This window comes from Suncus etruscus, chromosome 5 (assembly GCF_024139225.1).
Source record: "Suncus etruscus isolate mSunEtr1 chromosome 5, mSunEtr1.pri.cur, whole genome shotgun sequence".
NCBI classification, from domain to species: Eukaryota; Metazoa; Chordata; class Mammalia; order Eulipotyphla; family Soricidae; genus Suncus; species Suncus etruscus.
In genome coordinates this window covers 2,258,376-2,286,083 of record NC_064852.1, presented here as the reverse complement: position 1 = coordinate 2,286,083, position 27,708 = coordinate 2,258,376, and the positions used below count along the sequence as shown (strand labels likewise).

The 27,708-nt window shown below is 37.4% G+C and overlaps 2 protein-coding genes and 1 non-coding gene across 3 annotated transcripts in view; 2 read left to right on the top strand and 1 right to left on the bottom strand.

Moving 5' to 3' along the window:
* LOC126008811 (complement C5-like) overlaps positions 1-10,701 on the bottom strand; it is a 109,772-nt gene extending 99,071 nt beyond the window's left edge. Inside the window, exons 1-4 of the mRNA XM_049773085.1 lie at positions 10,600-10,701; positions 4,732-4,924; positions 2,658-2,820; positions 1,297-1,367 (exon numbers count right to left, since the gene is read on the bottom strand). Of these exons, the coding sequence (XP_049629042.1) occupies positions 1,297-1,367; positions 2,658-2,820; positions 4,732-4,924; positions 10,600-10,664 (492 nt within the window). The 5' untranslated portion in view covers positions 10,665-10,701. The remainder of the gene's footprint in view (positions 1-1,296; positions 1,368-2,657; positions 2,821-4,731; positions 4,925-10,599) is intronic.
* Positions 1-27,708, top strand: part of LOC126008810 (protein CutA homolog) — a 484,819-nt gene that overhangs the window by 219,468 nt on the left and 237,643 nt on the right. The window lies entirely within an intron of this gene.
* Positions 19,166-19,273, top strand: LOC126009704 (U6 spliceosomal RNA). The gene has a single exon (XR_007495921.1). It is a non-coding gene; the product is annotated as a U6 spliceosomal RNA (small nuclear RNA).

Below are 27,708 nucleotides of genomic sequence, written 5' to 3'. Positions count from 1 at the left end.
GCATCCCTATATATTAATTTTTACCTGCATTCTGATAAGAATTTTTAAAAAGTTGAATGGATTATTAGATACTAGTTTTCATAACTTGATGAACAGTTTGTTTTCCTACTCAAGTTTTGTAGGGTTGTGAAACAATTTGGATAAGATCAAGAAAGTTTCTTGCATTTCAACTGTGTGCATCTATGTTATGGTGGGACAATGGCAGATCACTCGTGAATAGCTATTGATCCTATCTCATGCTTTAGCACTATTTTCCGCATGTGTTTGTATGTAAGGTATAAAAGCCTACGCCAATTTAAATGTAAGCACCTAGACTGTCATTCCTGATTTTGAATAGTACAAGTAATAATTCAGATATAATATATATTCAATAGTTGTTATATAGTTGTTATTGATAGTTTTCTTTTTTTGTTTGTTTGTTTGCTTGTTTGTTTTTGGGTCACACCCGGCAGTGCTCAGGGGTGACTCCTGGCTCTCTGCTCAGAAATCGCTCCTGGCAGGCTCAGGGGACCATATGGGACGCCGGGATTCTAACAACCGACCTTATGCAGGCAAGCAAACGCCTTACCTCCATGCTATCTCTCCGGCCCCCCTATTGATAGTTTTCAATATTTTGCATCACATCTCTTTGCGCAGAGGTCATCCTCTGTGCTGTGCTCAGGACTCACTCCTGTAACGCTGCAGATGACACTGAATTTCCAGAATGCAAAATCTGTGCTCAGTTCATTGAGCATTTGTTTTGCAACTGATGCCAAGAAATTGTAAAGGATACGTTTAAATCACTGTGATTTCAACTTTCACGAGCTTCTCACCTATGTCTATTATAATTATCCTTGGATGAGTTTCATAACCATTATTGAAAATTGAGGAAGTTAGAATGGTGTTTGGGAAAGGCTGCTAACCAATAATTCTTGTTAATTGGAGGTTAAACACCATATTTTTCGTTTAGAAGATGCACCTGACCATAAGACACACATAGTTTTTAGATGAAGAAAGCAAGAGACATCAGGAGATGACAGTTGGGAATAACCAGCCTGAGAGGTAGAAGAATATTCGCAAAATGCCGGTTAACAGCTGGTTAAACACATTTAACTCACTTTTTTCTTTACATCCGAAAATAAAAGAAAAAATTTTTTAAATACTGATTTATTAATATTAAAAAAAGTCACAACAGCTATCAAATAGGCATTCGCTCCATAAGACATACAGGCATTTAGCCCCAGCTGTTTTTTTGGGGGGTGCTTCTGATGGTATGAAAAATGTCGTAATTATCTAAAAAAACACCATCATACTTACTATGAAGGTTAAGACAGTTTCTCTGAGGGCTGGCTTCAAGTCATCATTCAGGGAGTAAACTCTAATCTTCACTGTAAGAATAATCGATATAAAGTGATGACAAAAGTGGGATACTTTAATGGTTATAATAATTGTCATTGAAAGAGATGAGTCCCAATAAAATTCCATCAATACAAAATCTACATTATAAAAGAAATTAAAGACTATAGTTTTCAGACATGTGCCTTGGAGAGGTCCAAATGTGTGGACAGAGACTATTTCTTTGGAAAAAAGTCATTTTATAGTCCAGAAATGGAACTACTGTGTGAAAGGTTTTTTTTTTTTTCTCCATAAAACACATCTGGTAGGTCCTGCCTCCTTTCAGCATCCTTTGCCAAAATTTTTCTCGGAACTACATCTGTCCCCTTCCTGAATATACTTTGATCATAATTTTGTTTCTGACGTTCTCCAAGGTTACTAACAAGAGGGAGAAAGAGCAAAATCAAGACTTTGCAGGCATAAGAGAATTTGGGTAGTAAGTAATTACTCTTATGTTTTGCTTTTGCTTCACTTGGAAAAAAAAATCACTTATATCTCAAACAGTTTTGAAATGGTGTCCTAACAGAAACTTTCTTAGTATAAAATGAACATTCATGTAAGTGTGAGCCAGTTTATTTTATTTTACTTTTTCTGGGCCACACTAGGTGGTGCTCAAGACTTTCTGATCGCTCCGTGGACCCGGGACCCAGGATCCCTCCCAGTGGTGCTTAGGGGAACATTGGCCGTCAGTGCCTGGGACTGAAAGGTTTTAAGTTTCAATCAGTCAAGTTTCGATCAATCAACTTTCAATCAATCAAGTTTCAAGGCAAGAATCTAACCCCTGTTCAATCTCTCGACCCTAAATTATTATTTTTTTCTAAAGCATCACAATTTCTAAAATTGGATTTATTTCCTGAACTTGAGTACTATTTCTGGAACCTCTTATTTGGACTGTGTCTATATAATAACTTTTTCCATTGCCAAAACAACGTTTGCAATTACATCTTATATTTGCTTAAGAAATTACATGACATATTTCACCATTTCAAACAAGCTATTTTTATTTCCTGCTCGGAAATAACTTTCAGTGTCATTATTGATTCGATATATCTGAATCCCCATAGGAATTAAAATTTTATATGTAAAATCAACTTTACATTTTATTTAATTGTATAATTAGCAATTTCCATGTAACATTTTAAGTGGCAATTAGAACTATAAAAGTCATTTGGGATAGAGAATTTGTGGGCAAGTTAGAAATTTTTATCACTAAAATTCAGTTGTTGAAAAGCCTTACAATAGAGTGCCAATTTTCCCAGAGAAAGTAGTACCTTATATATTACCTGACTGGTGTGGAGTATAAATAGGTTTGTCTGTATGAATGAAGAGAAATCCATTATCGTAAGTGATTGGAATTTTTTTTGATTTTGAGAAATGCTTAGATACAACTTCTAGATACACATATGGAGCTGGGAGTTGTCCTCCAGACAATTGTATAGGTTGTATCTGTAAAAGAAAATTTGAATGAAAAAAGCATAATAACTTTAAGGTAACAAGACAGGCCAATTTTTTATACTACAGTATCTCATTATATGACAGAGAACTATGGAAATTTAGGCGTTTTCACAGCAGTAGTTTTACTAAATGTGTATACAATTCAATAGTACTGGAGGGGTCAGAACTATAGCACAGCAGGTGGGGTTTTTGCTTTTCACACAGCTGACCAGGTTCAACCCCCAGGATCCCCTATGGTCTCCTGAGCCTGTCAGGAGTTATTTCTGAGTACAGGGCCAGGAGTAACCTCTGAGTGCCACCAGGTGTGACCTAAAAACGACGACGACGACAACAACAACAACAAACAGTACTGGTAATACAGAATAACAGAATAGTAATTATATTTTGTCCATAGCCCACCAGTGGCAACTATATTAAAATTTTAACTTTAAACAATCTTATCTTTTTGTGATTTTTGTATTTCTTTAATTTTATACATATTTGGTAAAACTACTGCTGTGAAAACTCTTTTGAGATTATTATGTTCTTAGATAATTCCAGCTGTACTCAGGCCTTACACCAGGCTCTACGCTCAGGAATGATTTCTGGTGGGACTATCTTAACATGGTAACCTCCAGTGCTATTCATGTTGCAGTGACTTGTGTGATTTATATTTTATAATGACTGCATAGTATTCAATTGTATATACTTTCTTTATCCCTCTATAAGTTGTTGAACTCTTGAGTTTCCTCCATAGACTAGCTTTTGTACGAAGAAATGCAATGAACATGAGTCTACTATCTCTTGTCATTAATGTTTTAGTGCTATGGGGTAGATCCTATAATATCTTAGTAGAAAGAAAGTGACTTGACCTTGGTTAATTTACCAGCCAAATTTATAATTTATAGTTGGAATTGAGAACTACTCCCTTCAGAAATAAATATTTTTATTAGCTTTGGGATCTATAATTATTTAATATTGGAACTTAAGTAACTTACATTCAAGAATACCTATGAAATATTTTTAAGCACCGCAGTACGCACAGATATTTTATTTGTATATTAATTTTTGTGATTCTATGGTAACCAAGTTTTTTTTTTTTTTTGCTTTTTGGGCCATACCCGGCGGTGCTCAGGGGTTACTCCTGATTGTCTGCTCAGAATAGCTCCTGGCAGGCATGGGGGACCATATGGGACACCGGGATTCGAACCAACCACCTTTGGTCCTGAATCGGCTGCTTGCAAGGCAAAGGCCCCACTGTGCTATCTTCCGGGCCCTGTAACCAAGTTTTTAAAATTCAACAAAATATTTTCACATAAATTTACTTTTACTTTCAAATAGAAAAGTAACAACTTACATTGCTCCAAAAACAAATATAATTTTCTTATTTAAAATTTTCTCTTTACAGGGCCGGAGAGATAGCATTAAGTTAGGGCATTTGCCTTGCATGCAGAAGGATGGTGGTTTGAATCCTGGCATCCCATATGGTCCCCTGAGCCTGCCAGGAGCGATCTCTAAGCGTAGAGCCAGGAGGAACCCCTGAGAGCTGCCAGGTGTGACCCAAAAACAAAAAAGAATTTTTTTTCCTCTTTACCTTATTATTAGGGACTTTGTGCTTGTTTATTTGTTTGTTTGTTTTTTGCTTTGGAGCTATATCCGGTGATGCTCAGAGGTGACTCCTGGCTCTGCACTTAGGAATCATTCCTGGTGGGCTGAGGGGAACCATAAGGAATGCTGGGGGTTGAATAGGGGTTGGCCACTTGCAATCCTCGCTATGCTATTGCTCCAGCAATTAGGGACTAAATTTTGATATCTTTGTGGTTTAGTGAAATGGAGCATTCTCTATGTTAGTTATGCTCAAACTATACATATTTTATTAAGACTATTTTGTATGCATATAGAAAATGAAGAAGGTATACATACTGTTAAGATAGCAGAGTTTTGGAATTGATTTGCTGTGGATAAATGAACTAAGCCTGAGGAGTAACTGATCATTTTATCTGGATAACTCTTAAGAGAGATTGTTGCATCAAATGCTTCGGTGTATCCATAAACTTGAATTACAATTTTTTGAGATGATCCAACACGAAACACTTTTGGTGCTGAAATGACGTACCTGTTGAGACAGAGACAGGATTGATAGCTTTAAATGATATTTTCAAGTCACATTTTTCACTTCTTCAGTTCTGTTGTGTATGAGGCTCCTAACAATAGCAAGAGTGAACAATTTTATATAAATTTATGCTCTATGATTTTCAACAAGAAGTATCTTGGACTATGATCTTAGACAACTGGAGAGTTAGTTATACTCAGAGGTAATGAGAATATCTAGCCTGATCACAGAAAAGAGTTTTGCCTGATGAAAAAGAATAAAAAGTAACAGAGACACCAATGATTGAATTCCACCTCTGCCATCTACTGGCTGAGTGACTGCAGGAAAATCACAAATCTTTTGTCAGATTAAAATCTCACCTGCTTCCCCAGTCCATGGGAAAGATGAACTAAGAAAGTCTCTGAAAGCGCTTGTCATGCTTGATTCTCGGTATGTGTTAAAATTCATTACTTTTATGAAATAAGTTTCAAAATGGCAATCTTTGGATATTATTTTATGCCAATGAATAGAGGAAAGGATGGAATAAAAGTAAGATTCAATGATAACAACCATCTCCTAGATGACAACTAATTTGGAACTACTTGTAAAAATGTCATAAAAACAACAAAAATCAATCTTCAACTTTCAACTATCATTTCTTCTTGTTCTTAGACAGGAATAGCAGAACATAAGACAAGTTCAGATTTGAAGGGAATATGATACCTTAACTGAAAGCCTGCTCTGTGCTAGGTACTGTTCAGAACAGTTTATATAAATAAACTTACTGTGTTACCAGAACCGTTTTATGAAGAAGCTCTTATGGTTAGTCTCCACACTACAACTAAGGAAGTGAATAACCAACTTGTCTAAATTCAGAGAAGCTTACACATTTTAGAATTAAGAATCGAATTTCAGAACCCAGTGCAACACTTTGAATTCCTCTAGTAAACTGAATTGATCTGTCAGTAGTGGCTCAAATGAGAGGTCACATGCCTTGCATGTGTGAAATCCTAGGTTAATCCCTGCCGATGCGATGCATAGCCTCTCAGCCCCCAACCAGCACTCAAAATTACCTTGGTGGCCACTGAGCACTAATAGGAGTGGTCTTTACCACATTGAAAAGAAAATAAGAAGTTTTTAAAAATAATAATATCTTTATTTAATAAATATATATTTATTTAGTACCATCTTTATTTATGTATTTATGTTTGTAGTTGGGTTTTAGTTATAGAAAAAACACCTTCCTTCACCAGTGCAACCTTCTCACCACCAATGCCTCCCATATCCCTCTGCCCTGACATCCTGCCTATATTTGAGACAGGCATTCTACTTCTCTCACTCTTCAAGATAGTCATGATAGTTGTCAGTATACTCACTGACCACTCTGTCTGTGGTAAGCTTCACATTGTGGGTTGATCCTTCCAGCCCTCATCTCTATTGTCTCTGGGTATTAGTACAATAATGTCATTTATTTGTTCTTAAACCCCACAGATGAGTGATACTATTTTGTGTCTATCTCTCTACCTCTGACTTATTTTATTAAGCATAATACTTCCCATGTTCATTCATGTATTGGAAAATTTGCTGACTTCATTTATCCTGATGGCTGCATAGTATTCCATTGTGTAGATGTACCAGTTTCTTTAGCCACTCATCTGTTGTCAGGCATCTGGTTGCTTCCAGATTCTGGCCATTGTAAATAGTGCTGCAATGAATATAGATGTGCAAAAGGCCTTTTGTGTTGTGGTTTTTTTTTTTTTTGTTGTTGTTCCTAGGGTATATTCCTAGGAGTGGTATAGCTGAATCATATAGGAGTTCAATTTCCAGTTTTATTAAAAATCTCCATATTGTTTACCATAAAGGCTGAACTAAATGGCATTCTAACAGGATTTTTTAAAATAATTTTTTTATTGTGACCAAAGTGAATTACAAATTTTTTACAGTGATATTTTAGGTACATAGTGACATTGAATCAGGGGCATTTCCACCACCAGTGTTGTCCTCCCTCCACCTCTGTTCCCAGCATGCATCCCATATCCCCCTCCTTACCCCCCACGTTGCTAGTATAAGTGGTCCCCTCCATGTCTAGCTTGTTGTAGATTGGGTATCGATTCAGTTGTTGTTAGATTTGAATTTGGTGTCTAAGTCTGATCATTTTTTTTATTTCTACTCAATGTTCATATGACTGTGTGGTGTTGGTACCATCCACTTTCCCCCCCTCAATTTATAAGGCAGAACAAGATGATTCAAATTATGTGGTTCTGGCAGGGGTCTCAAACTCGCAGCCTGTGGGTTGTTTGTGGCCCTCTGTACAACATTTTGTGGCCCTACCCTAGAGGAATCTTTTTTTGTTTTGTTTTGTTTTAGTTGTTTGGGTCACACCCCCCAATGTTCAAGGCTTACTTTGCACTCAAGGATCACACCGACTTTGACTCCTGCGGCCCCCCAGGTAAATTGAGTTTGAGACCCCTGGTTTAAAGGGAAAAAAAACCAAAAAGAAAAAGCAAAAAACAAACAAAAAACTGGGGGGGGGGAAATCCATCTAGAGGTTTTAAATATCAACTTAAGAGACAAACTTAAGGAACAAAGGAAAAAAAACATAACAAAAATACAAAACAAACAAAACAGATAAACAAGAAAACAAAACAAAACAAAAAAAGACAATGACAAAACCCCCCAACAATTCGAAAAGCACCACAGTAATACAGAAAACAACCAAATAAGAACCACGAGTTTGAAAGAAGAAAAAAAATATGCTTTATTTTTGTATAGGTACAGTAAATATTGGGGAAATTAGAAAGGGAATTCCATTAGCCTAGATACAAGGTTTCTCCACCCTTGATGCATACTGTCATGGGAATAATTATAGGCTCTGTACATACTCTTTTTCACTCCCCTAGGTCTTTTTATGGTGCCAGGAAACTTTCCACTCAGTCATGGATGGTAAAATCAGGCCTCAGTAACTAGAGATCTTGGTATTTGCACAGGTCCTAGGATAAAACCTAAGGTAGAGGCTTTCTTTACGGTTCTTGAAGTTCTGTTCCATCACTGTTGTTTTAATCAGTATTCTGTAATTCGTGATCTTGGTATTTCACCGATCCTAGGATGAAGCCTCGGATAGTCTCATTATGTTTCCAGAAGTTCTGCTCAGTTGCAGTTGTCTCAGTCAGACCCCTGGAATTAGAGTTCTTGGTTGTTGCCTAGTTTAGGGTCTTTCTTAATGGTCTCAGGATAAGTTCTGCCCAGTCATGGTTGTCACAGTCAGTCTTCTGTAGTTAGCGATCTTGGCTTTTGCACAGATCAAAGGATGATGTGTCTTCTGATTTCATCTTATCGTTAGGTGATGAGATAAGACAACCTGTTCTTAGACCAAGTTGTTGCCATTTCCTTATGGTCAAGGTGCCAATATCAAAACTGGCGCATGTTGGTGTCAGCAACGTATTAAGAAGGTCCCAGAGGGAGTTTGGTACCTGGAGCTGTTGCGGAGAACTGTGTTGGTTCTATGTCTGAGATCTAGGGATCGGGATTGGATGGTCGCTGTCTGACCACACAGAGTCTAAGTCAGGTCTACATGACGTATATTCAGGTAAGAGGCGCCCCTGTATTGTAAAATCTATGAATTCTTATCCCTAGTAGATTAGAGCTTGTTTCTATACATATTATTTTTTCCTTTTTTTCGTATGCCTTTGCAAAAAGAAATGGCTATATTATATTGTTGGTGCATTTTGGGGTGAGAATGTCAGGCTCCATCATCTCTGTACCCTGGTTTTGGCCTGAGATTTTATCCCAGGCAGACTTTTTCTTGTAGGATTTTGTACCAAGCATAACCAATACAGGTGAAGTTAAGTACGAGAAGAAAAAAATTATATATATATATATATATATATACACACACACACAGGTATATATATAAAATAGAAGAAATAAATAAAAATGAATAAAAAAGTAATTAAGGAAAAAAGTGCTGTAGGAGACTACCATTCTAACAGGGTTTTTATTTAATGAAAAAGTTTAGGGGAAAAGACTATTTTAATTTCAGCATCTTAAAAAAATTTGTTCCTTTTAGTGTAGTCATTTTTAAATTATGAATCATTTATGTGACTGTGGGAGAGGTGTTTATAAGTGTCTCAGAGATGGTGGTAGAACCATGCAGACTGAAGATTTTGTTCTTTATTGTAGTTTTTAGAAACATAATATATCTATCTAAAAGTTTCATATTTGTCTTATCTTCTCTCAATAGCTATAAAGGACCAGAAATTTAACTCATAAAAAAGTAAGAGTGTTCCTTTGGCTTCTAACTGTACTATTATTTCCCCAGAAATTTGTATGATATGCTCCATCAGTTCTTAGAAATGAGTGTCATTTCCTTAAATAACCTTCCATATCTACACTTTTAAACAATGCTCCATCAATTTATTATCCTCTAATTCTCTCTTTCATTTTTCCTATTGGCAGTAATAATTGCCTACCTTATTGATCCGTTCTCTCATTCCTTCTTTCCTTGTTTTTCCCACTAGAATCTGAGCTGTATGTCCATCTACTCTATTTCAAGTGCCCAGTACATGATAGATTTTTGGAAATATTTTTGTTTACTGAATAAAGCAATTAAACGGACTGATTATTAAGTTGTAAATCTGGCTTTTTTTTTTTTATAGAAAAAGAGGAGATGCTCTCAGCAGAGTGTATTAAATAACTCTAAACAAGAATCATGGAACCTGTGTTTTAGTCCTACATAAACCATTTACTTGACTGACTTAATATTCTCTCTGCTTATCTTTCATATAAAAAATGAAATCAACAGGGGAATTATGTTAACACAAGAAACTCAAATTGTGTAGTATTATATGATAACCCTAATCATTCATTTAAATTTATAACATGTTATATACTTATACATTCATAACAAAAAGAAAGAAAAGCAAAGGAGCAAAGAGTTCATGATGTGAATTTCTTTCTGTCTCTATGTCTAGCTTTGTAACCTTTGGCATGTTACTTCCGTTATTTGGACTTGCCTCATATGTACAATGGGGAGGTTTGATAAGAAACATCAAGAACCTTTCTAGTACTAAAATATTATTTTTAGATATTAAATGGTGATTTTTAAAACATCATTTAAGATGCACATTGTTTTAATACTGTTTGGGGTGAATTGAGCCACACCTTAGGGTGCTTGGGGGCTACACCTTGGCTTAGTCTCAGATTTAACTCCCAAGCAGTGATGAAAGGACGTGCAAGGAAAGTGCATTAACCCCTCAACTTTACTCCCACCACACTCTGGACTTTAGTTCTGTATTAATAGTTTAATTACATTAATAATGAAGATATATACACATTTCAAATTAATCACTTTATTAAAATTGACTCTCAACTATGCAAAGTACATGGAAAACACACAAAAATATCCAACAGAAGTAAGGAACAATTGCTAGGAATTATCGTAATTATATTTATTTTATTATTTGTTTTATGGAAGGGGATATTAAATGACACCTCATGTAGATACTCATAAAAACAGTCCCATAAAACATTGATGTTATCAACCACTCACAAACCAAAATGTTTTCATAACATATTCATTCAGAGGTGAACTATTCATTAAACAGTCTTAGAAATTGCAAGTTATTTTGAATTAGTACAGCCTAATGAATTCACCTTGACTATTCATTACAGCTAAGATGAGTAAAAAAAAAATTACTTACGTTTGCTCCTGTCCCCAACTTTTTGTCCAGAAGATTACAAAACAAAATATGCCCCAGAGGCTCATGATTGGAAATAGCAGCAAACCATGGATATCACCTTCATGAAGCTAATCTCCTCTAAAATAAACTAAGCCTGAAGAATTTGTGTATATTAGTTTACAGGTTAATTATTAACGCTAGAACGGAGGACTGTTAAGGAGGAAAGTTGTCGAAACTGAAACACCCTTTAATGTCCAGCCACAAAGGGACAACACATTGAACATTTTATGAGTTTAATTTGATGAACACAAATAGGGAATTCTCACCAGGAATTTTAGTCCTGTGATGAATTGTGTGAAGTCTGAAATCTGCAAGTTATCATTTGTTTTGGTCTTTACAGTCCTGATCTAATGGTATTATTTGTGTTCATGACTTTGGTAGATCCACTTGATATTGATGAGTCTTGTCTGGATGCAGTTTTTGATAGGGAGATTTTAGAATGGGGCTGGTTTAGGTAGAACTCATGAGTCTTGCTGGAGAGATCCTGAACGTCGGTGAGACTAAAGATGAATTCAGGATCAGTTGGATGAGCCAAAGAAGATCTATGAAGTAATTCTTCAATCTGTTCCACTAGAGAATAAGCTGGACATTATGAAGAGAAAATATTGTGACTAGCAATGGAAATGCAAGACAGACAACTGGTATTATTATATAGGTAAAAAGTAAACTAATATTTTGGTGGTGATAGGAAATAAATATCTTCTATTAATTTCTATTACACTAATTCAAATTTTGAACTGAGATACAAAATGTCTTTTTTTAAAAGAATTAATGCATATTCTACCTTTGGTGAAGATTTTAATATAAGATTTCTCAAAAAATGAAGTTTCCTGCAATAGTGAATCTAGTTTTATGTTAACTTTATTTTAAATTTATTATTTTCTTTTTCTAGCACTTATTTCTACCTTATTGTATAACAAAACACACCATTTAAAAATAACAAAGTACATATCTAAGTACATTTTTCCATAATTCTGATATTTTATTGTCATATTGATGTTTCTTGCTTTGAGTTAAGTCACTATTTTAGCACTTTTATAATGGATTTATTTAAGAACAAATGGCACATAAAGGAAAATTTGACACAACTTTTACTTATGGTGTTTCCTGTATATTTATTAAAAATCACAAAAATATATTTCTGTCTGAACTTCCAGTTCATTTGTTTCAAAAGGAAATCTGTAAAATAATTAAACAGAATTGCAACAGATAGGTCAAGTTAAAACAAACAAAGTACTTCTGCCGTCATTTACAGGAAAGACAATTAGGGAAAGCAAGAAATTTAATAGTCTCAATATCACATTTTCATTTTCATTTTTAGTACAAGGAAGTTTGTACAAGTTTAGTACAAGGAAGATTTTACATAGATAAGTGGTATTTTCAAACATTGTCATAGTTCTTTATTTCTTTCTTTCTTTTTGGTTTTTGGGCCACACCTGGTAACACTCAGAGGTTACTCCTGGCTATGCACTCAGAAATCGCTCCTGGCTTGGGGAACCATATGGGATGCCGGGGATCGATCCAAGGTCCAACCTGGATCTGCTACTTGCAAGGCAAATGCCCTACTGCTGTGCTATTGCTCTGGCCCTGAAACATTGGCATATTTCTATTAATTTTTATATTTATATCTTATTGTATTTATATTTCATTATTTTTATTTGCTTATTTTTTGTTTTTTGATCCACATCAGACTGTATGTAGAGATTATCCCTGACTCTGTGCCCAGGGATCACTCTTTTTGGACTCAGGGGGACTATATGAGGTGCCAGAAATCAAACCAGGTTGGCCACTTGCAAGCCAAGTGTACTATCTGTACACTTGCAAACCTACTGTAATATATCTCTAGCCACTTATATTATTTTAGTCTCAGTCATATTTTTATTTATAAACAGTTTCTTTTAAAAATGCTCCTTGATAAAGTGGTTTATAAGTGGACAGCTTTCAGGTACACAGCCATTATAAATTAGTGTCTGTACATATTACGTTGTTTGCCACCAGAAGTCTAGTTTTCAGCCTTGATCATAAATAAGACTGACTTCTTTTGCCTGATTTCTTCACTCTCATACATATCTTCCTTTCACTTCCAGCAATCAATATTTTGTTTTCACACTTTAAGCTTTTTGTTTTTTGTTTTCAATATTGTCTACCCATGAGAAGACAATATTGTTACTGTGCTCTCTTTCTCAAAATATTTTACCCTAATAGTCTATCGATGTTGTTGCAAATGCAGAATTTAATTTTTTAAACACCTGAACTCTACATATATATAAACATTTTTATCAAGTCGTCTGATGATTGACATTTAATTTCCAACTCTTAGCTATTATCAATAGTGCTGGGTTATATGTATCTCATTCAACTATTTTTTATGTTTGTGGAATAGATACGCCCACATGGGACATTAAAATCTTATACATGTTGTATTTCAAATATGTAATGAATCTGTTTTGTTTTCCACAATGACTACAAAAATTTCAATTTTCCCCCAACAATTTACAAGGGTCCCCCTCTTTCTAGAGAAGAGAACAGATAAATACATAAGGAAACAAACAAATACATGAGTTATCCAAACTTTAGGGCCACCAAGGCAGACTGGTCATTCATTCAACACAATATCACTTCCTCACCCTGGCTCCCACCTTGTGAATTATTGTTTAAGTTAGTAAGCACCAGAGAAACAGTCCAGCTTCACAACTGATCTTGAGAAACACCAGTAGCCAAGTTCTTCCAGGTAGGCCCAATCACTGCTGGGCACAGATCTCTGGGTCCTTAGTGGGATAAAGACACAGAGTCGCTGCCCTATCAAAGGCCCAGAGCTCCACCCACCCATCTCTGGCTCCATCCCTGCAGATCTCAGAGAGTGGGTGGCATTTGATCAGCCCAGTTCCAAAGCTCCTCAAGCTCCTGAAGTCACCTATGTGATTGTATAATACTTCCAAACTGCCCAGATCTGACAGCTCAGTAAGAAGCATTGAGCATTATTAGATGGGCAAGTAGTGTAGAGGTCCACTAAAGTTCAATGAGTGAAAACAGTAATATAGAAAGCTCAACTATCTCAGTAAGTCCTCAGACAGTGACTGGTAATACCATTATGAGATATATTTATGACAAGCAATACTAAGTAAATTATTTTGTGCCTGCTGGGTGGGGGCAGGCTTGAAGGGGTTGGGTGGGGAGACTGGGAACATTGGTGGAAAGAAGGTCACAATGGTGGTGGAACTGTTATTAGAACATTGAATACTAGAAACAACTATAGTTTGAACACATTCGTAAGTCATAATGTTTAAATAAAGTTTCATACAAAATTCAGTGGGTACATTAAGAGCAAAGAGTGAGATATTTCACATATTCAATCAGCAGGCACCCTTAAAATATAAAGTTGTGACAGTTTCCTGTTCTATTTTGCCTTCTATGCCTAGAACTGTTTTATTCTATTCCTTTTCTCTGGTTGCATTTTTGCTGCCTGATTATATTCTAAGGCTTGGGTTTTTGTTGTCAACTGGATAATCTCCCACAGATAGTAAGGTCAAAGAGAATGTTAAAGGTGGCATGAAATGTTCACACTATTTTTCAGATAAAACGAAAGATACAAAATGAAACAAGGTGCCCATTCTCTTTTACCTTGGTTTTATAACTTTATTGAAGCTCTTCTTCCTGATGGATTAATTATGGTCCATTAATCAAGCTCACACCATTTGCCTCACCTTTGGTGTCTTTGGTGTTTTCAGAATCTCTCCCTGCTTGTTCAATATGTTTTAATTTTATTATTTATTTATTTTTGAATATGTTTAAAATTTTTTTTATTGAAACCATTGTGAATCACAAGTCTTTCACAGTTGTATTTCAGGCATACAGTGACAGAGGATTAGGGCCATTCTCACCACCAGTGTTGGCCTCCCTCTGCCAGCATGCTTCCGCCACTCTTCCCGGCATGCCTCCTATGCCTCCACCTTTGGCCCCCTGGACTGTTAGTGTAACAGGTTCTTTTGTGTTTAGCTTGTTGGAGTTTGGATCTCTTGATTCTATTGTTGTTGACTATGTATTGGGTATTTAGATCTGATTTTTTTTTTTAAACTCAGTGCTCCTGAGACCTCTTGGCCCCTGGATCCCATCACATTTTTTTCTTTTCTTAATTTGTAAGAAGACATAGAAATCTGTGGCCAAACAAAATGCTGCAAGTTCTAAGGTTTTGTGAAAACGGTGGGAGTTCCTATCTAGAAGATATAAATAAAATTTAAAGAACAAGAAGGGGGGAAATATGTGGCAAGTTGTTTTCTTCATAGACACAGTCAATATGATTTTCTATCTAATCCCTATAACTGTTACTCATTCATTCATTCATTTTGATGGCATAGGCATCAGTGTCCTCATAGCCTGACCTTAATGGTGTTCAGGTTATTTTATGGTTCCTTCCTTTATTGTATCAGGGGTTATAGAGACATACACGTACATATATAACACAAGGATGACAAAATAGACACCAAATTCCATGTCATACGTCCTCAGCATCTTACTCATATCCTCTATACATAATCAATACATGATCACTCAGAAAATCTGTACTTTTCCCTTTGGAAAAAAAAACCCTTGAGACTATCTTCGCTCCCCTAGAGTCTAGGGGTGGGCAACCTTTTTTTTCAACTAAGCCAAATCTCGCCAAAACCACGATTGAAATTTATTTTGAGAGCCACATTTTTAAAACCGAAAATACATAGGATGGTACACTGTTTTTAGTTTCAATAAGTTTTTATTGAGTCACGCCCCCCATACCACAGGACCCGACTGGAGCTGTTGGAGCAGGCCGCAGGGGCTGCACACAGGGTGTGAACTGACAGGCAAGAGCAGAGTCCTGGCTCCTGGAGGGGCGGACGGCACACAGAAGAGCCGCATTCAAAAGTGCAAAGAGTCGCATGTGGCTCAATGGCCTAGACCACTGTCCTCGACAGCTGCAGGAGTGCTGGGGTGGCAGGGACTGAGGGCAGATTGGTCACTTCTAAGCACCCCACCCCCACCCCGGGGAAGATCTCTCTGCTGAGGTCCAATCCCCATGAAGGACAGCTTCAGAATTTGGGCAGCGCCCTTGGGCAGGAAAGCGCCTGAAAATGGGCTGATTAACCTGGCTCTGCCCACTTGGTAGATTGCAGAGAGATAAAGGCAGAAAAAGGGTAAGGTGGGTAGACTGGGTGGGGGGCGGAGAGGCTTAGGCCCAGGGCTTTAAGGGTGCTAATAGCCTCTTAGAGCCTCAATTTCCCCACCTGGGAAGCAAGCAGAATCCCTGTTTCCAGGGTTGACTTCACTCACTAGTCCCAGGTGCCTGGGTGGAAGGACAGGAGGCACAAAAAAGGGGGAGTGGGAAATGGGGTTGCACAGCAGGAGGGCTGGGGGGGCGGAGATTGTGGCATCAGATCCCAGCCAAAACTTTGTTCCACCCTAATGGCCACAAGAGGGCTGCCCGGAGGAGTTTTTTTGTTTTTGTTTTTGTATTTGAGAAGCTGGAATTCAAATTCAAGTACCGTTTATTTAATCAATGGTACAGTAACGAGGATAAAAAGTAGACGAGCAGAGAGATTCATTTTACGATTTTTAAAAGTCTGCAGACATTTGTATTATTTTATTAAAAGTATTATTTAGATTTGCCATTGCCCCTTAAATGCCAGACAGAATAAGATCCTGCACAAATAACATCATATGCTTTATTTTTGTTTCTTGTCTGTTTTTAAATTAATATCTATATTTAAGCACCCTGATTACAAACATGTTTGTAGTTGGGTTTCATGCAAAAATCAATGTATTTCTTACACAAATAATACACAAATAATGATAGAGAAGAAATGGACCTTAAAAACAATCCCATTCATCCCATTCACTTTATTGCACACAAACTCAAATACCTTGGAGTCAAGTTAACTCAAGAGGTGAAGGACCTTTACAAAGAAAACTACTGTTCTTTAGCAGGGAGCTTGTCACTGAATTGGAGGAGGTGGTGGTGGGGACAAATTGGGGAAGGGACAAATGGTGGAGGGGAAAAGTCTGCTCTAGAGGCATGTTAAGGGATGGGAGGGAAACTGAAGACATTAGTGAAAGGAAGTAGACCTTGGTGACGGGATTAGTGTTGGAACACTGCACATCTGAGACTTAATAATGAATCAAGTTGTATTTCTGTAATTCACGCTATTAAAATTTGTAAATTATCCCAAAAATGGCAAAACGTTAAAAGAGAAAGAATATTGTTCTCTCTAAAATTTAAATAAGCAAATTCAATACTTCTTTAAAAACAATGACTTTATGGATATAATTAATAGAAAAAAATGGTATAAAAGATCATGGTTTACTAGATTGTGGATCACAATTCTAGAGTAGGAGAAAATTTACCATAGACAACTTAACCAAATTTCCTATGTATGTATCTATATACATATGTTTTTGAAAAGCTCAAAAGTAAAATTTGTTGTTTACCATAGCAAAAAAAAAAAAAAAAAGAAAAGAAAAGAAAAAAGAAAACTACAGAACACTGCTTCAAGAAATAAAAGAGGACACAAGGAAAGGGAGGTGATTTTTGAGCCCACAAAGTGAGGAGGGTGTGCTTGTCCTGCCCTCTGGCCAGCCGCTTCTTCCAGGGATGCCAGAGTTGTATTTCCAGGAGATGAGGATTGGGGGGGGGTGGTTGAGGGGCGTCACAGTGGTTTTGTTGGGGGGCTCAAGGACTCTCCTTCTACATTCAGGGCAGCCTCGCAATGCAGCAGGTTATGGGGCTGTCCGGCAGCTTTGCTTTGCTGAGCAGGACCAGGAGAGAAGGTGGGTTCACAGCACACTCCAAACCCAGGGCAGAAGTGGAGGAATTCATGGGCTGGGGTGACTGGGGCCCCCCCAGCCCCACCTGCCACTGTACTTCAGGGAGTTCAGCAGTCACTGATCCTGTAGGAAGTCAATTTGCAGTGGTACAGGAACAGAAATGAGGAGCTGAGAGTTGGATTTAAAAAAAGGAAAGTCTGGTGGAAGGGGGTGCGCTTTTTAATGTCTGAACCCAACTACAAACATGTTTGTAACTATGGTGTTTAAATAAAGATTATATATATAAAAAACAAAAAAAATTAAAAGGAGTGGTCTAAGGAGGGTGAGGACAGCTCGTTTTAGTATAAAAAATACTCATGTGAGCCCCCAAAGGAACCCCCCAACAAAACAAAGAAAGGCAGAAAATGTCTGAGTTTTGAGTTCATTGCAGATTTGAGTCAAGAAGGCTGCAAAAGCCTCCAGACACTGTTAGAGACAATGAGAGTTTGGGAGTGTGTGGGGAGGGGTCTGATGGCACTGGGTGGGGGACTTGGGAGAACACTGAAGTCTGGGGATCCTGGGGGACATGAGAATTTGCTGGAAGATGAGGGTGTGGAGTCCTGGGGTCTGAGGACCCTGTAGGGTCCTGGGGGAGAAGAACTTTGCCTAGTGGAAGGGAAGGGTAGAGGGCCTAAGAGACAGCAGGTGGGTGCTGCGCCCCCAGACTCTTGACTTTCCTCGGGTATTCCCAAATCAGTGTGCTTTTGCATGCATGTGGGGTCTGACCCTCCCCTAGTCTCCACCCCATTTGGAAGCATCTGTATGAGAGAAATGACAATTATTTATTTCTGATGTTGCAGTCCATATTCATTCATTCCCTAGATTTTTTTTTATTTTGCTCCTTGATATGTATTTTTCCCCCCACTCATTTAAGTAGCATTTATTTTCTCCTCAGTCCCACACTTTCTTTTCACGTGTTGATATAAAAAGTTTCTAATTATGAGACATTTCAGGCAATGAGGACTGATGCAAAAGGACGCCCCTGCAAGAGGTCCCCTGCATAGCCGTTTATGGTCACGTGAGGGGCTGATTTTCCTTCCTCCAACCCGCCAGAGACCCAGCTCCCCGGCCTTGCCTTGAAGGCTTGGTCTGGCTTGGGGGTCCCATATCCCTGCATTCGGATTCAATACAGGGGTCCTATCAGCCTGCTCCTCCACTCAGAGACCCTGCAGTTATCAGTTGCAAGAGGAATGGTAAACTTCTGGCATCTGGGTTCTGCTGCTCTGCTGTTTTTCTTTTTTTCTTTTTTTTATTATTAAAAACTCATTTCTGTTTTCAAAGCGATCCCAGTTAAAAAAAAATTAACAGCCTGGGCCCGGAGAGATAGCACAGCGGTGTTTGCCTTGCAAGCAGCCGATCCAGGACCAAAGGTGGTTGGTTCGAATCCCGGTGTCCCATATGGTCCCCCGTGCCTGCCAGGAGCTATTTCTGAGCAGATAGCCAGGAGTAACCCCTGAGCAAAGCCGGGTGTGGCCCAAAAAAAAAAATTAACAGCCTCTTCTTAATATCCTGCAGCATCTATTCTGTTTTCAAACAACCCTGGTGGATGCCCCGATTTCTCTCTCCGCCATCTGGCCTCCATAAAATAAAAAAGAAGAAAAAGAAAGAAGAAAAAGAAAAGAAAACTCTTGCAGGTGTGTTGGCTGATAGCTGTATCTTTCCATACTCTTTTAGGATAAGTAGAAAAATGTGTCTTGTGCTCACTTCGGCAGCACATATACTAAAATTGGAATGATACAGAGAAAATTAGCATGGTCCCCTGCTCAAGGATGACATGCAAATTCGTAAAGCATTTCATATTAAAAAAGAAAGAAAGAAAGAAAGAAAGAGAAAGAAAGAAGAAGTAAAGAAAGAGAAAGAAAGGAAGAAAGAAAGAAAAAGAAAAAGAAAGAAAGAAAGAAGAAAGGGAAAAACATGTCTTCACATGGCTCTTCTTTAGTGCTTCTTCACTTGCTCGAGCAACTGCTGAGCAGGGTCCTGGGAATGGACCCTGTGATAAGATCAGAGTGATTTAGGGCAATGTGGAAAGAAAATCCTGTCAAGGTCAGAGGACATCTCTGATATCAGCAGGTCAGTTCCACATCTAAAGGGCATCTTGAGGGCTATGAACTCATGGTTTAGGTGTAAAACGATCTCTCAGAATCTCTTGAAGTCTCCAGAACCCTGCCCTAGGTATAAAGTGGGATCTAGTTTTAAGTGGGCTCAGAGGAAAGGTTGGAGTTTTCATATTATCCTTCTTTTAGGAATCAGGTTATTGGTCCTTGTGAAACTGATGGAGTGAATGTCAGGTATCCTTGATTTGGGAATGAAGGATAAGATGGAACAGGAAAGAAATGGTGATTGAACGACAATAGACTCAAGAGAACCAAACTATTACAAGCTGAATACAAATTGGACCTGTTACACTAGTAGTCTAGGGGTGGGAGGTAAGGGTTGAGGTATGGGATTCATGCTGGGAAATATGGTGAAGGGAGGTCAACACTGGTGGTGGGAATGGCCCTAATTCACTGTTACTATGTGCCTGAAATATAAATATGAAAACCTGTAATTCACAATGGTCTCAATACAAAAACTAAAAGTGAAAAGGAATGGTGATTGAGGGGCAAGGCATAAGAGGGTACTGGATTATAACAAGGGACGGAGAGAGATAAAAAGCAGGTTAATTCAATGGATAATTTGAAATGAGGTGGGATATATAAAACAGAAAGTAGGGGAAAGTTGTGAAGAAATACTTGTAGATTCTATAAATGTGTCAATACTCAAATACTCCTTATATGCTCATTGGACCTCTCAACTATACTGGCGCTAACGGGGGCTATGAGAATTTGAGAAATAATGAACTAGAGAAGGGTCAAGGCAAGAAAAGAAATTAAACTGTGGTGAAAATTATAAATGGACTCTTTGATGGGCCAAACAAGGAAAATGAATTTATCCTTTGAATTAGGTTCTATTGTATATAATTGACAACCCACATGACTGTTGTTAAATGAGATGTTTACTCATTTATCACATGAAAGAAATTCAAGACTGGAGGGGTGGCTTTACATGTCATCAGATAATAGCAGTAACTATTATCTTTTTGTTCCTCCATGCTATCTTCCATCTATCTTCCATCTTCACTATTACCTCATGGTAAAAGATTTCTTGCTGAAGCTCCAGTAATTATTTCTGAGGTAAGGGCTGAGGGAAAACAAAAACAAAACAAAAAAAGATACATCAATTCTCGGACTTCTTCCAAGAAGTCTCATACAATTTGCATTACTTTTTTTTTTTTTACTACTAAATATATTTAAGTTTCCTGAAAAAACATGCGAGTAGATTAGCATTAGTCAACAAGAATAAATCAGCAAATCCTTGGACTCTGTTCACGTTTGTATCCCATTTCTTCAAGCTGAAAACCTTCAACTCACACCTAAGACCACATGTTTTTGAAATCCCTTTTATAACTCATTGCTACATTCAGCAAAAGTTCTTGAAATGCCTATGGATGCTCATGTAAGGTTCAGTATAATGAAAAACAATGAAAATCTTTCCCTTTCCTTTTGATTTTTTTTTTTTTTGGTTTTTGGGGTGCTCATGTTTTTGCACTCAGTGATCACTCCTGGCAGGCTCAGGAGACCACACAGGGTGTCAGAGATTGAACTTGGGTCTGTGCCTGCAAGGCAGCATCCTCCCCTTTGTATTATTGCTCCACCCCCAACGTTTGTTTATTTTCTCTTTCTCTCTTTCTCTTTCTTTCTTTCTCATTCTTTCTTTCTTTTTCTTTCTCATTCTTTCTTTCTTTTTCTTTCTTTCTTTCTTTCTTTCTTTTTCTTTCTTTTTCTTTCTTTCTTTCTTTCTTTCTTTCTTTCTTTCTTTCTTTCTTTCTTTCTTTCTTTCTTTCTTTCTTTCTTTCTTTCTTTCTTTCTTTCTTTCTTTCTTTCTTTCTTTCTTTCTTTCTTTCTTTCTTTCTTTCTTTCTTTCTTTCTTTCTTTCTTTCTTTCTTTCTTTCTTTCTTTCTTTCTTTCTTTCTTTCTTTCTTTCTTTCTTTCTTTCTTTCTTTCTTTCTTTCTTTCTTTCTTTCTTTCTTTCTTTCTTTCTTTCTTTCTTTCTTTCTTTCTTTCTTTCTTTCTTTCTTCTCTCCCTTCCCCTTCCTTCCTTCCTTCCTTCCTTCCTTCCTTCCTTCCTTCCTTCCTTCCTTCCTTCCTTCCTTCCTTCCTTCCTTCCTTCCTTCCTTCCTTCCTTCCTTCCTTCCTTCCTTCCTTCCTTCCTTCCTTCCTTCCTTCCTTCCTTCCTTCCTTCCTTTTTTTTGGGGCGGTCACACCCAGCAGCACTCAGGGGTCACTCCTGGTTCTACACTCAGAAATTGCTCTTGGCAGGCTCGAGGAACCATATGAGATGCCAGGATTCAAACCACCGTCCTTCTGCATGCAAGGCAAACACCCCACTTCCATGCTATCTCTCCGGCCCCTAAAGTTTACTTTCTTAACATTTGTACTATGGTCTTTTAATCCCCAACCAAGGAACTTTGTCTCAGTATTTTAAATGTTTACCAGAATAAGAGATAAATGATAAGTGATTATTTTAGAGGTTACATAATTTATGCACGCGGCTTTGTGTTGGGATTGCAAATGTGAGAACACTTCATACATGAGTCATCACCAGCATTGTCCTAGAGCCCTAACCACTGCATTGTTAACTGGACTTACGGCTGCTGAAAGTTCTGGAAGAATATTGACAGTCTTTGAAGCCCTTATGTATTCTAAATTGCACTCAGATTTGGTGTAGGTTAGTGAAAATATCGGCATGAAAGCATCCTGGCTTCAGTGTCCTGTACCTGTATTTTCAACTGGTAGGTAGAACTAGTCTGTTGTGAAGGCCAGAGAGATAGCTCAGAGGTTGGGCATTTGCCTTGCATGCGGCTGACCCAGAACGGACCCAGTTTTGATGTCTGGAATCCTGTATGGTCCCCTGAGTCTGCCAGGAGCGATTTCTGAGCAAAGAGCCAGGAGCAACACCTGAGCACCTCTGGGTGTGGCCCCAAAACAAACTGCATTGAGAAATCCCCAGACCCAAGTTATGTCTTAAACTGACTCTTTTAACCATGAGCAGGTTTGTCCCAAAACCTACTAGAAAGATTCTTATAATGAGGAGAAAGAAAAACATGAATGAGGGTCAGTTTGGTGTTTGTGAAACAAATTGTTCTGTCTTTGGTATTTCATAATTATGGATATTGAGAATCTAGTGCTAGAAACATGGTACTATTAATTTCTAAGAGTACCAAAATGACTTTATGTATTATTGAGTGCTTTCTTTTAAAAAAAGTCAGAGTTTATAAATAAATTTATTTAAAATTTTATGCTTACATGTAAGCTTAAAGGGAGTAAAAGTAAATTTTTCTGCCAACATGTCGTCAATGAATTCAGCAGAGGCTCAGGAGACCCAGACAACCAAATTATATTCATTCTGAGCACAAGGCCATAGAAATCAGGGTTATTTACTAAAGTTTGACTTAGTAGACATGCTATTATATAACAGTCCTAAATTGTAGCTGAAAGTATATGTATTAATATGAAGTATAAAGTTACATGTGTGCTTGGAATTTCTTGTTGCTTTTTGCTTTGAGCAGTCAAATTTTATCTTCATCTAGTGCCTGACAATATGTAAGTGTGAATATGAGTTGCATGAATCCTAAGATTTAATTTTCTTCTGAAAGAATCCCCCTTGTTACTTGCTTTTAATATGTAAGGTGTAGAATTCCATAACTCTAAGTAGCTATTCTAGATTTTGGTTCTTGTTCTAGCACTTAGAGAGTTGAGGCCTAAGTTTTTATCTCTAAATCAAGGCAAACCCTAACTTAGTTTTTGTTTATTTGTTTGTTTGATTTTTAACCATACCTGGTGGTTTTCAAAGCTTATTTTTTGCTCTACTCTCAGGGATCACTCCTAGTGCAGTTCAGGGAACCATAGAAGGTGCTAAGAATTGAACCTGGGTTGGCTGCTTGCAAGGCAAACACCCTATAATCTTTGGCTACTAGAGTCCTCACTTTTTAACAGAGAGAAATTTGTTGTTTTTGATCAATCTCTTTATAATATTCTTTTTACTCTTAGGTAACTATGTATTTTTGGGGGACCACACCCGTTTGAAGCTCAGGGGTTACTCCTGGCTTTTCCCTCAGAACTTGCACCTGGTCTGGGGGACCATATGGGATGGAGGGGGATCAAACTGCAATCCTCCCTAGGCTAGCACTTGCAAGGCAGACACCTTATATCTAGAGTCATTGCTCCGGCCCCACTATGTATTTTTTAACTGGTTTATAATTAAACCAGTCAGTAAAAAATTAGTGATCCTATTCCAGTTTGTTGTGTTGGAATAAACAGTTTTCACCCTAATCAGGATGATTTCTTTTTTGCATTGTTTGTCCCAGCTGGACTGGAAGAAGCTCTGGATTTCCTCCTACCCCTAACTGTTCACTCATGAGGACGGTCCTATTCTTCCCAATAAGGACCTCAGGTCAGAAAAACTTCTGTCATTTTTGCTTCCACAACTTGTCTGCCTGCCTGCTGGTGCCATTTTGCCTGCATGCTGCTACCTTGTGGTGAAAGTTCCTGAGACTGTTTTATGTCCCTAACCTGTGTGGATCATTTCCTGTGTCAGTGTTGCTTCCAGATCCGCATCTCCCCAACCCTCCCTCCACCCCAGGATTGAGGTATAAGGCTTCCTCTACATTGTTGTTTTTTAAATAGGGGCAACTCCAGGGGAGCTGAGGAGACTGGGATCAATGTCTATGATACTTAACTAATATGGCTGTAGAGGTCTGAAGCTTGGCCTTGGAGTGCAGGGCTGTTCCTGTAGTCACCAGGATGTAGCTGGTAATGCTCAGGAGATCTTGAACTATCAAACTGACTTTGAATTGTCAAAATGATCAAACTCAGGACCTCCCATGACCCTACTACTAAACTGTCTCCCAGCTTATGATCACTATTTTTAAGTGGAAATTAATTCTAGGGATGATAAAATGAGTTTACTCTTTTTAAAGACTTAATTAAAAGCATAAACAATTCACATATTAAGAGTATAGAGGATATGAAATCGAATCTACTCTAGAGGGATTAAGGAAGAATGTAACATCTGTATGGCACTTCTGTCTGGGATGCAACTATTTGTTATTGCTGGCTATTAATAGTTACTCAAGCTGGTAAATAATATGACTGGGGCAAATGCCAACAATGAACATGCATATACTAAGAAAACCCAGCAAATCAGATCATAGATTAAAAGGAAAAAATTATGACAGCTATCTCAGAAATACAAAATATCATTAAGTGGTATTATAAACAACTCTAAGCCAGGGAGCTATATAACATAAAAGAAATGGGTAAATTCTTAGAATCAAATTTCTCCACAACTAAATTAAGAAGTAGAAAACTTGAACAGACCAATCATGAGTAAGGACTATGTCAGTATTGAAAGAAATAGAAGAGAGATGTCCATGTATTAGGAGAATTAATACCGTCAAAATAACCTTTTACCTGAAATTTATACATACTATGCAATATTCATTAAAATTCCCATTACATTCTTCAAGGACTTGAAATGAACTCTGCTAAATTTATGAGGAATCATAAAACTCCACAAATAGCCAAAGCAATTCTAGCCCTAAAATATTTCCATCCTTCAAAACTAAACTCTCTTACCTGTTAAGCATTTCTATCATTTCCCTCCAATCCTCAGCTCTTGCGATCGCTGCTTCCTGACCCCTGGCTGCAGCTCTTAGGACCAGCCCTGCTCAGAAGAATCTGCAGAAGCTACTTGGCCGGAGGTGAGCTGTCACCGCCCAAAAAGGGTGGAGCCCGATTGTGGTCCAACTCTGTACCACTAGTCCTTTGTATTCCAAAGGAATTACTTAAGAAATATTTATCTCATCTTCCATCTATAACAAAAAATTTCAGCCTTGGATTTCAGAGAGATAATATAGAAGATAAGGCATAGGACTTGGGTTTAGTGCCCAGCACTATATATGGTCCCAAAGACCCACCAGGAGCATCCCTGAAACTGTGATGAAACTTGAGCATCACTGCTACGGTGCTCTGAGACAAAGAAAACTTCGCTCTAGTTGAGGAAACATACATAAACATGCGATGAAGTGTCAGGGAGTGTGATGAGCATTATACAGGATGTAAAGTAAAGGTAAAATCAAGCAAGCTAACAAAACCGTAAATATGAGGTTTATCTCACTGAAACTCCAGTCAGTTTCCAGGTCTCATACACTAGTTATCATACTTGGAGTCTCTTGGTGTTGCCTCCTGCCTTAGAAGTCTTCAGAATATGACATCGCACTTAGCACTGACATTGAACTTAGTATTCATTGCACTTAGCACTGAAGTGAAGTCTGTGTACTGTTCTGTCAGTTATTCAAGTGCTACACCCTGACTGATGGAGGTATCATGGTGCTATCACTTACTTTTAGGTGTTGGAAATGTTTCTCTTAATTGCCTTCTGTAGCATTGTTGTTTATAAGTAGTATGCCATTTTCAGACACCTTCAGTTGCAGTTTATCAGTAACACACAGACCTACAAGAGATGGCAGTGCAGGAGGTGAGTAGGGGCCCCAGAGTACATTAGCCTCTCAGACAACTTGGCTGGACTGCAAGGAAGAGAAGAATCTTAGAGCAGGAGTCCTTTCTCCTCCCCTTCTCTCTCTTCCTTCACAGGAATCCCTCTGAAATCAAAGGAGTGGATTTTAGTTGTTTTTGTGAAATTGAAAGTCAAAATCATTGCTCATAAAATTGTGGCCTGGGAAAGTATTATGGGGGACAGAGAGATAGTCCAGCAGCTAAAGCATTTCCTTGTATGTGGCAGACCTAGTTTAATCCACACCACCATATATGTTTCTCTTAGAACCTTCATGAGTGACCCCTGAGCACAGAGCCAGAATAATGTCTTGAGCCATATAGGGTGTGGCCCAACATTTAAAAATATTATATTAATGGAATATTTCCAAGACATGAATATTTTCTTTTTAAATTCTGGGTTATAATGAGTCTTAGATACTTTATGGTCAATGAATAATACCAAAAATTTTTTTTAAAGAAACTATTCCCTAATTTGGTAAATCATATAAGTTGCTTACCTTTATCTGAAATGCTAATACCTTGAATTCCCCAGGTAGTTAAAGAATCAGGCAATGTCAAATCCACCTGATACCTATAACAAAAATATTTCAAAGCTGAGCCATAATTACCTGCAACCAACATAACAGTAACCCCTATGAAGTAGAATTTTTGTGTTTTCCCCATGGGCTCCTGAGACAAAGAACAAGCAGACAGATTTAAATCCGTGTTCACAGAGATGAGTTTAAGGACCAAATAAAGAGGATCAGAGCCTCTGGTATTCAAAATAAAATTCTCTAAATGCATTAGTTTAAATCATATTAAACTACTATTTATTTAGAGGAAGAATGTTTCAGTATAGACAGATATTCATGGTTTGCCATAGACTGAGTGTGTCCTAATGAAAAATCAGAATGAAAGCCAAAAACCCATGGAGCTGATATTTGGAACTATTTCAGAAATTACTAGGTACATGGGTGGATGAATGTAGGCTGCAAGGGAGCTATCAAGATAGCTTTATGTGTTGGAACATATAATAATTATTAATTTTTAAGCTAATTCTGATATCCATAAATATAACACATCCACCAACCAAATTATTCTATTTCAAATGCCAGTGCTACCCTTAATTAGAAAGGAACTTTTAGGAGTGTAGGGGAACACTGACTATCATTTTGATAAGTTTTATATCTTCTAAAGTAAATAAAGATGAAGTTTTACAATACCTTTTAGGTACATGATACACTTCCCATAACCAATTTTCTGAATGTCTGTAGATTTCAATTGTTTCAGTTTCTAATATTAAATTATAAATATAAAAATTCAAAATGAATATAAAACATATAATAGATTAATATATTATGGCTAACTTTAAATGAAAAATTTAAAACATCTAGTTATACATTTAAGTTATGTCATAGCAAAATTAAAAAATAAAATTCTTAATTTATATGTCTAAAATATAATCTATATAACAAGCAAGATTCAGAATGGTAACACAGGTATAAAATAAAATAGTAAAAATGTAAATTCAGAAATAGAAATTTTATATTTTTATGTACATATAAATTATATATGTTTTGGTAAAATTTTTTGGAATATTAAATTTGTAAGTAATGGAATTAGCTTGTAAAGAAGTGAGAATAGG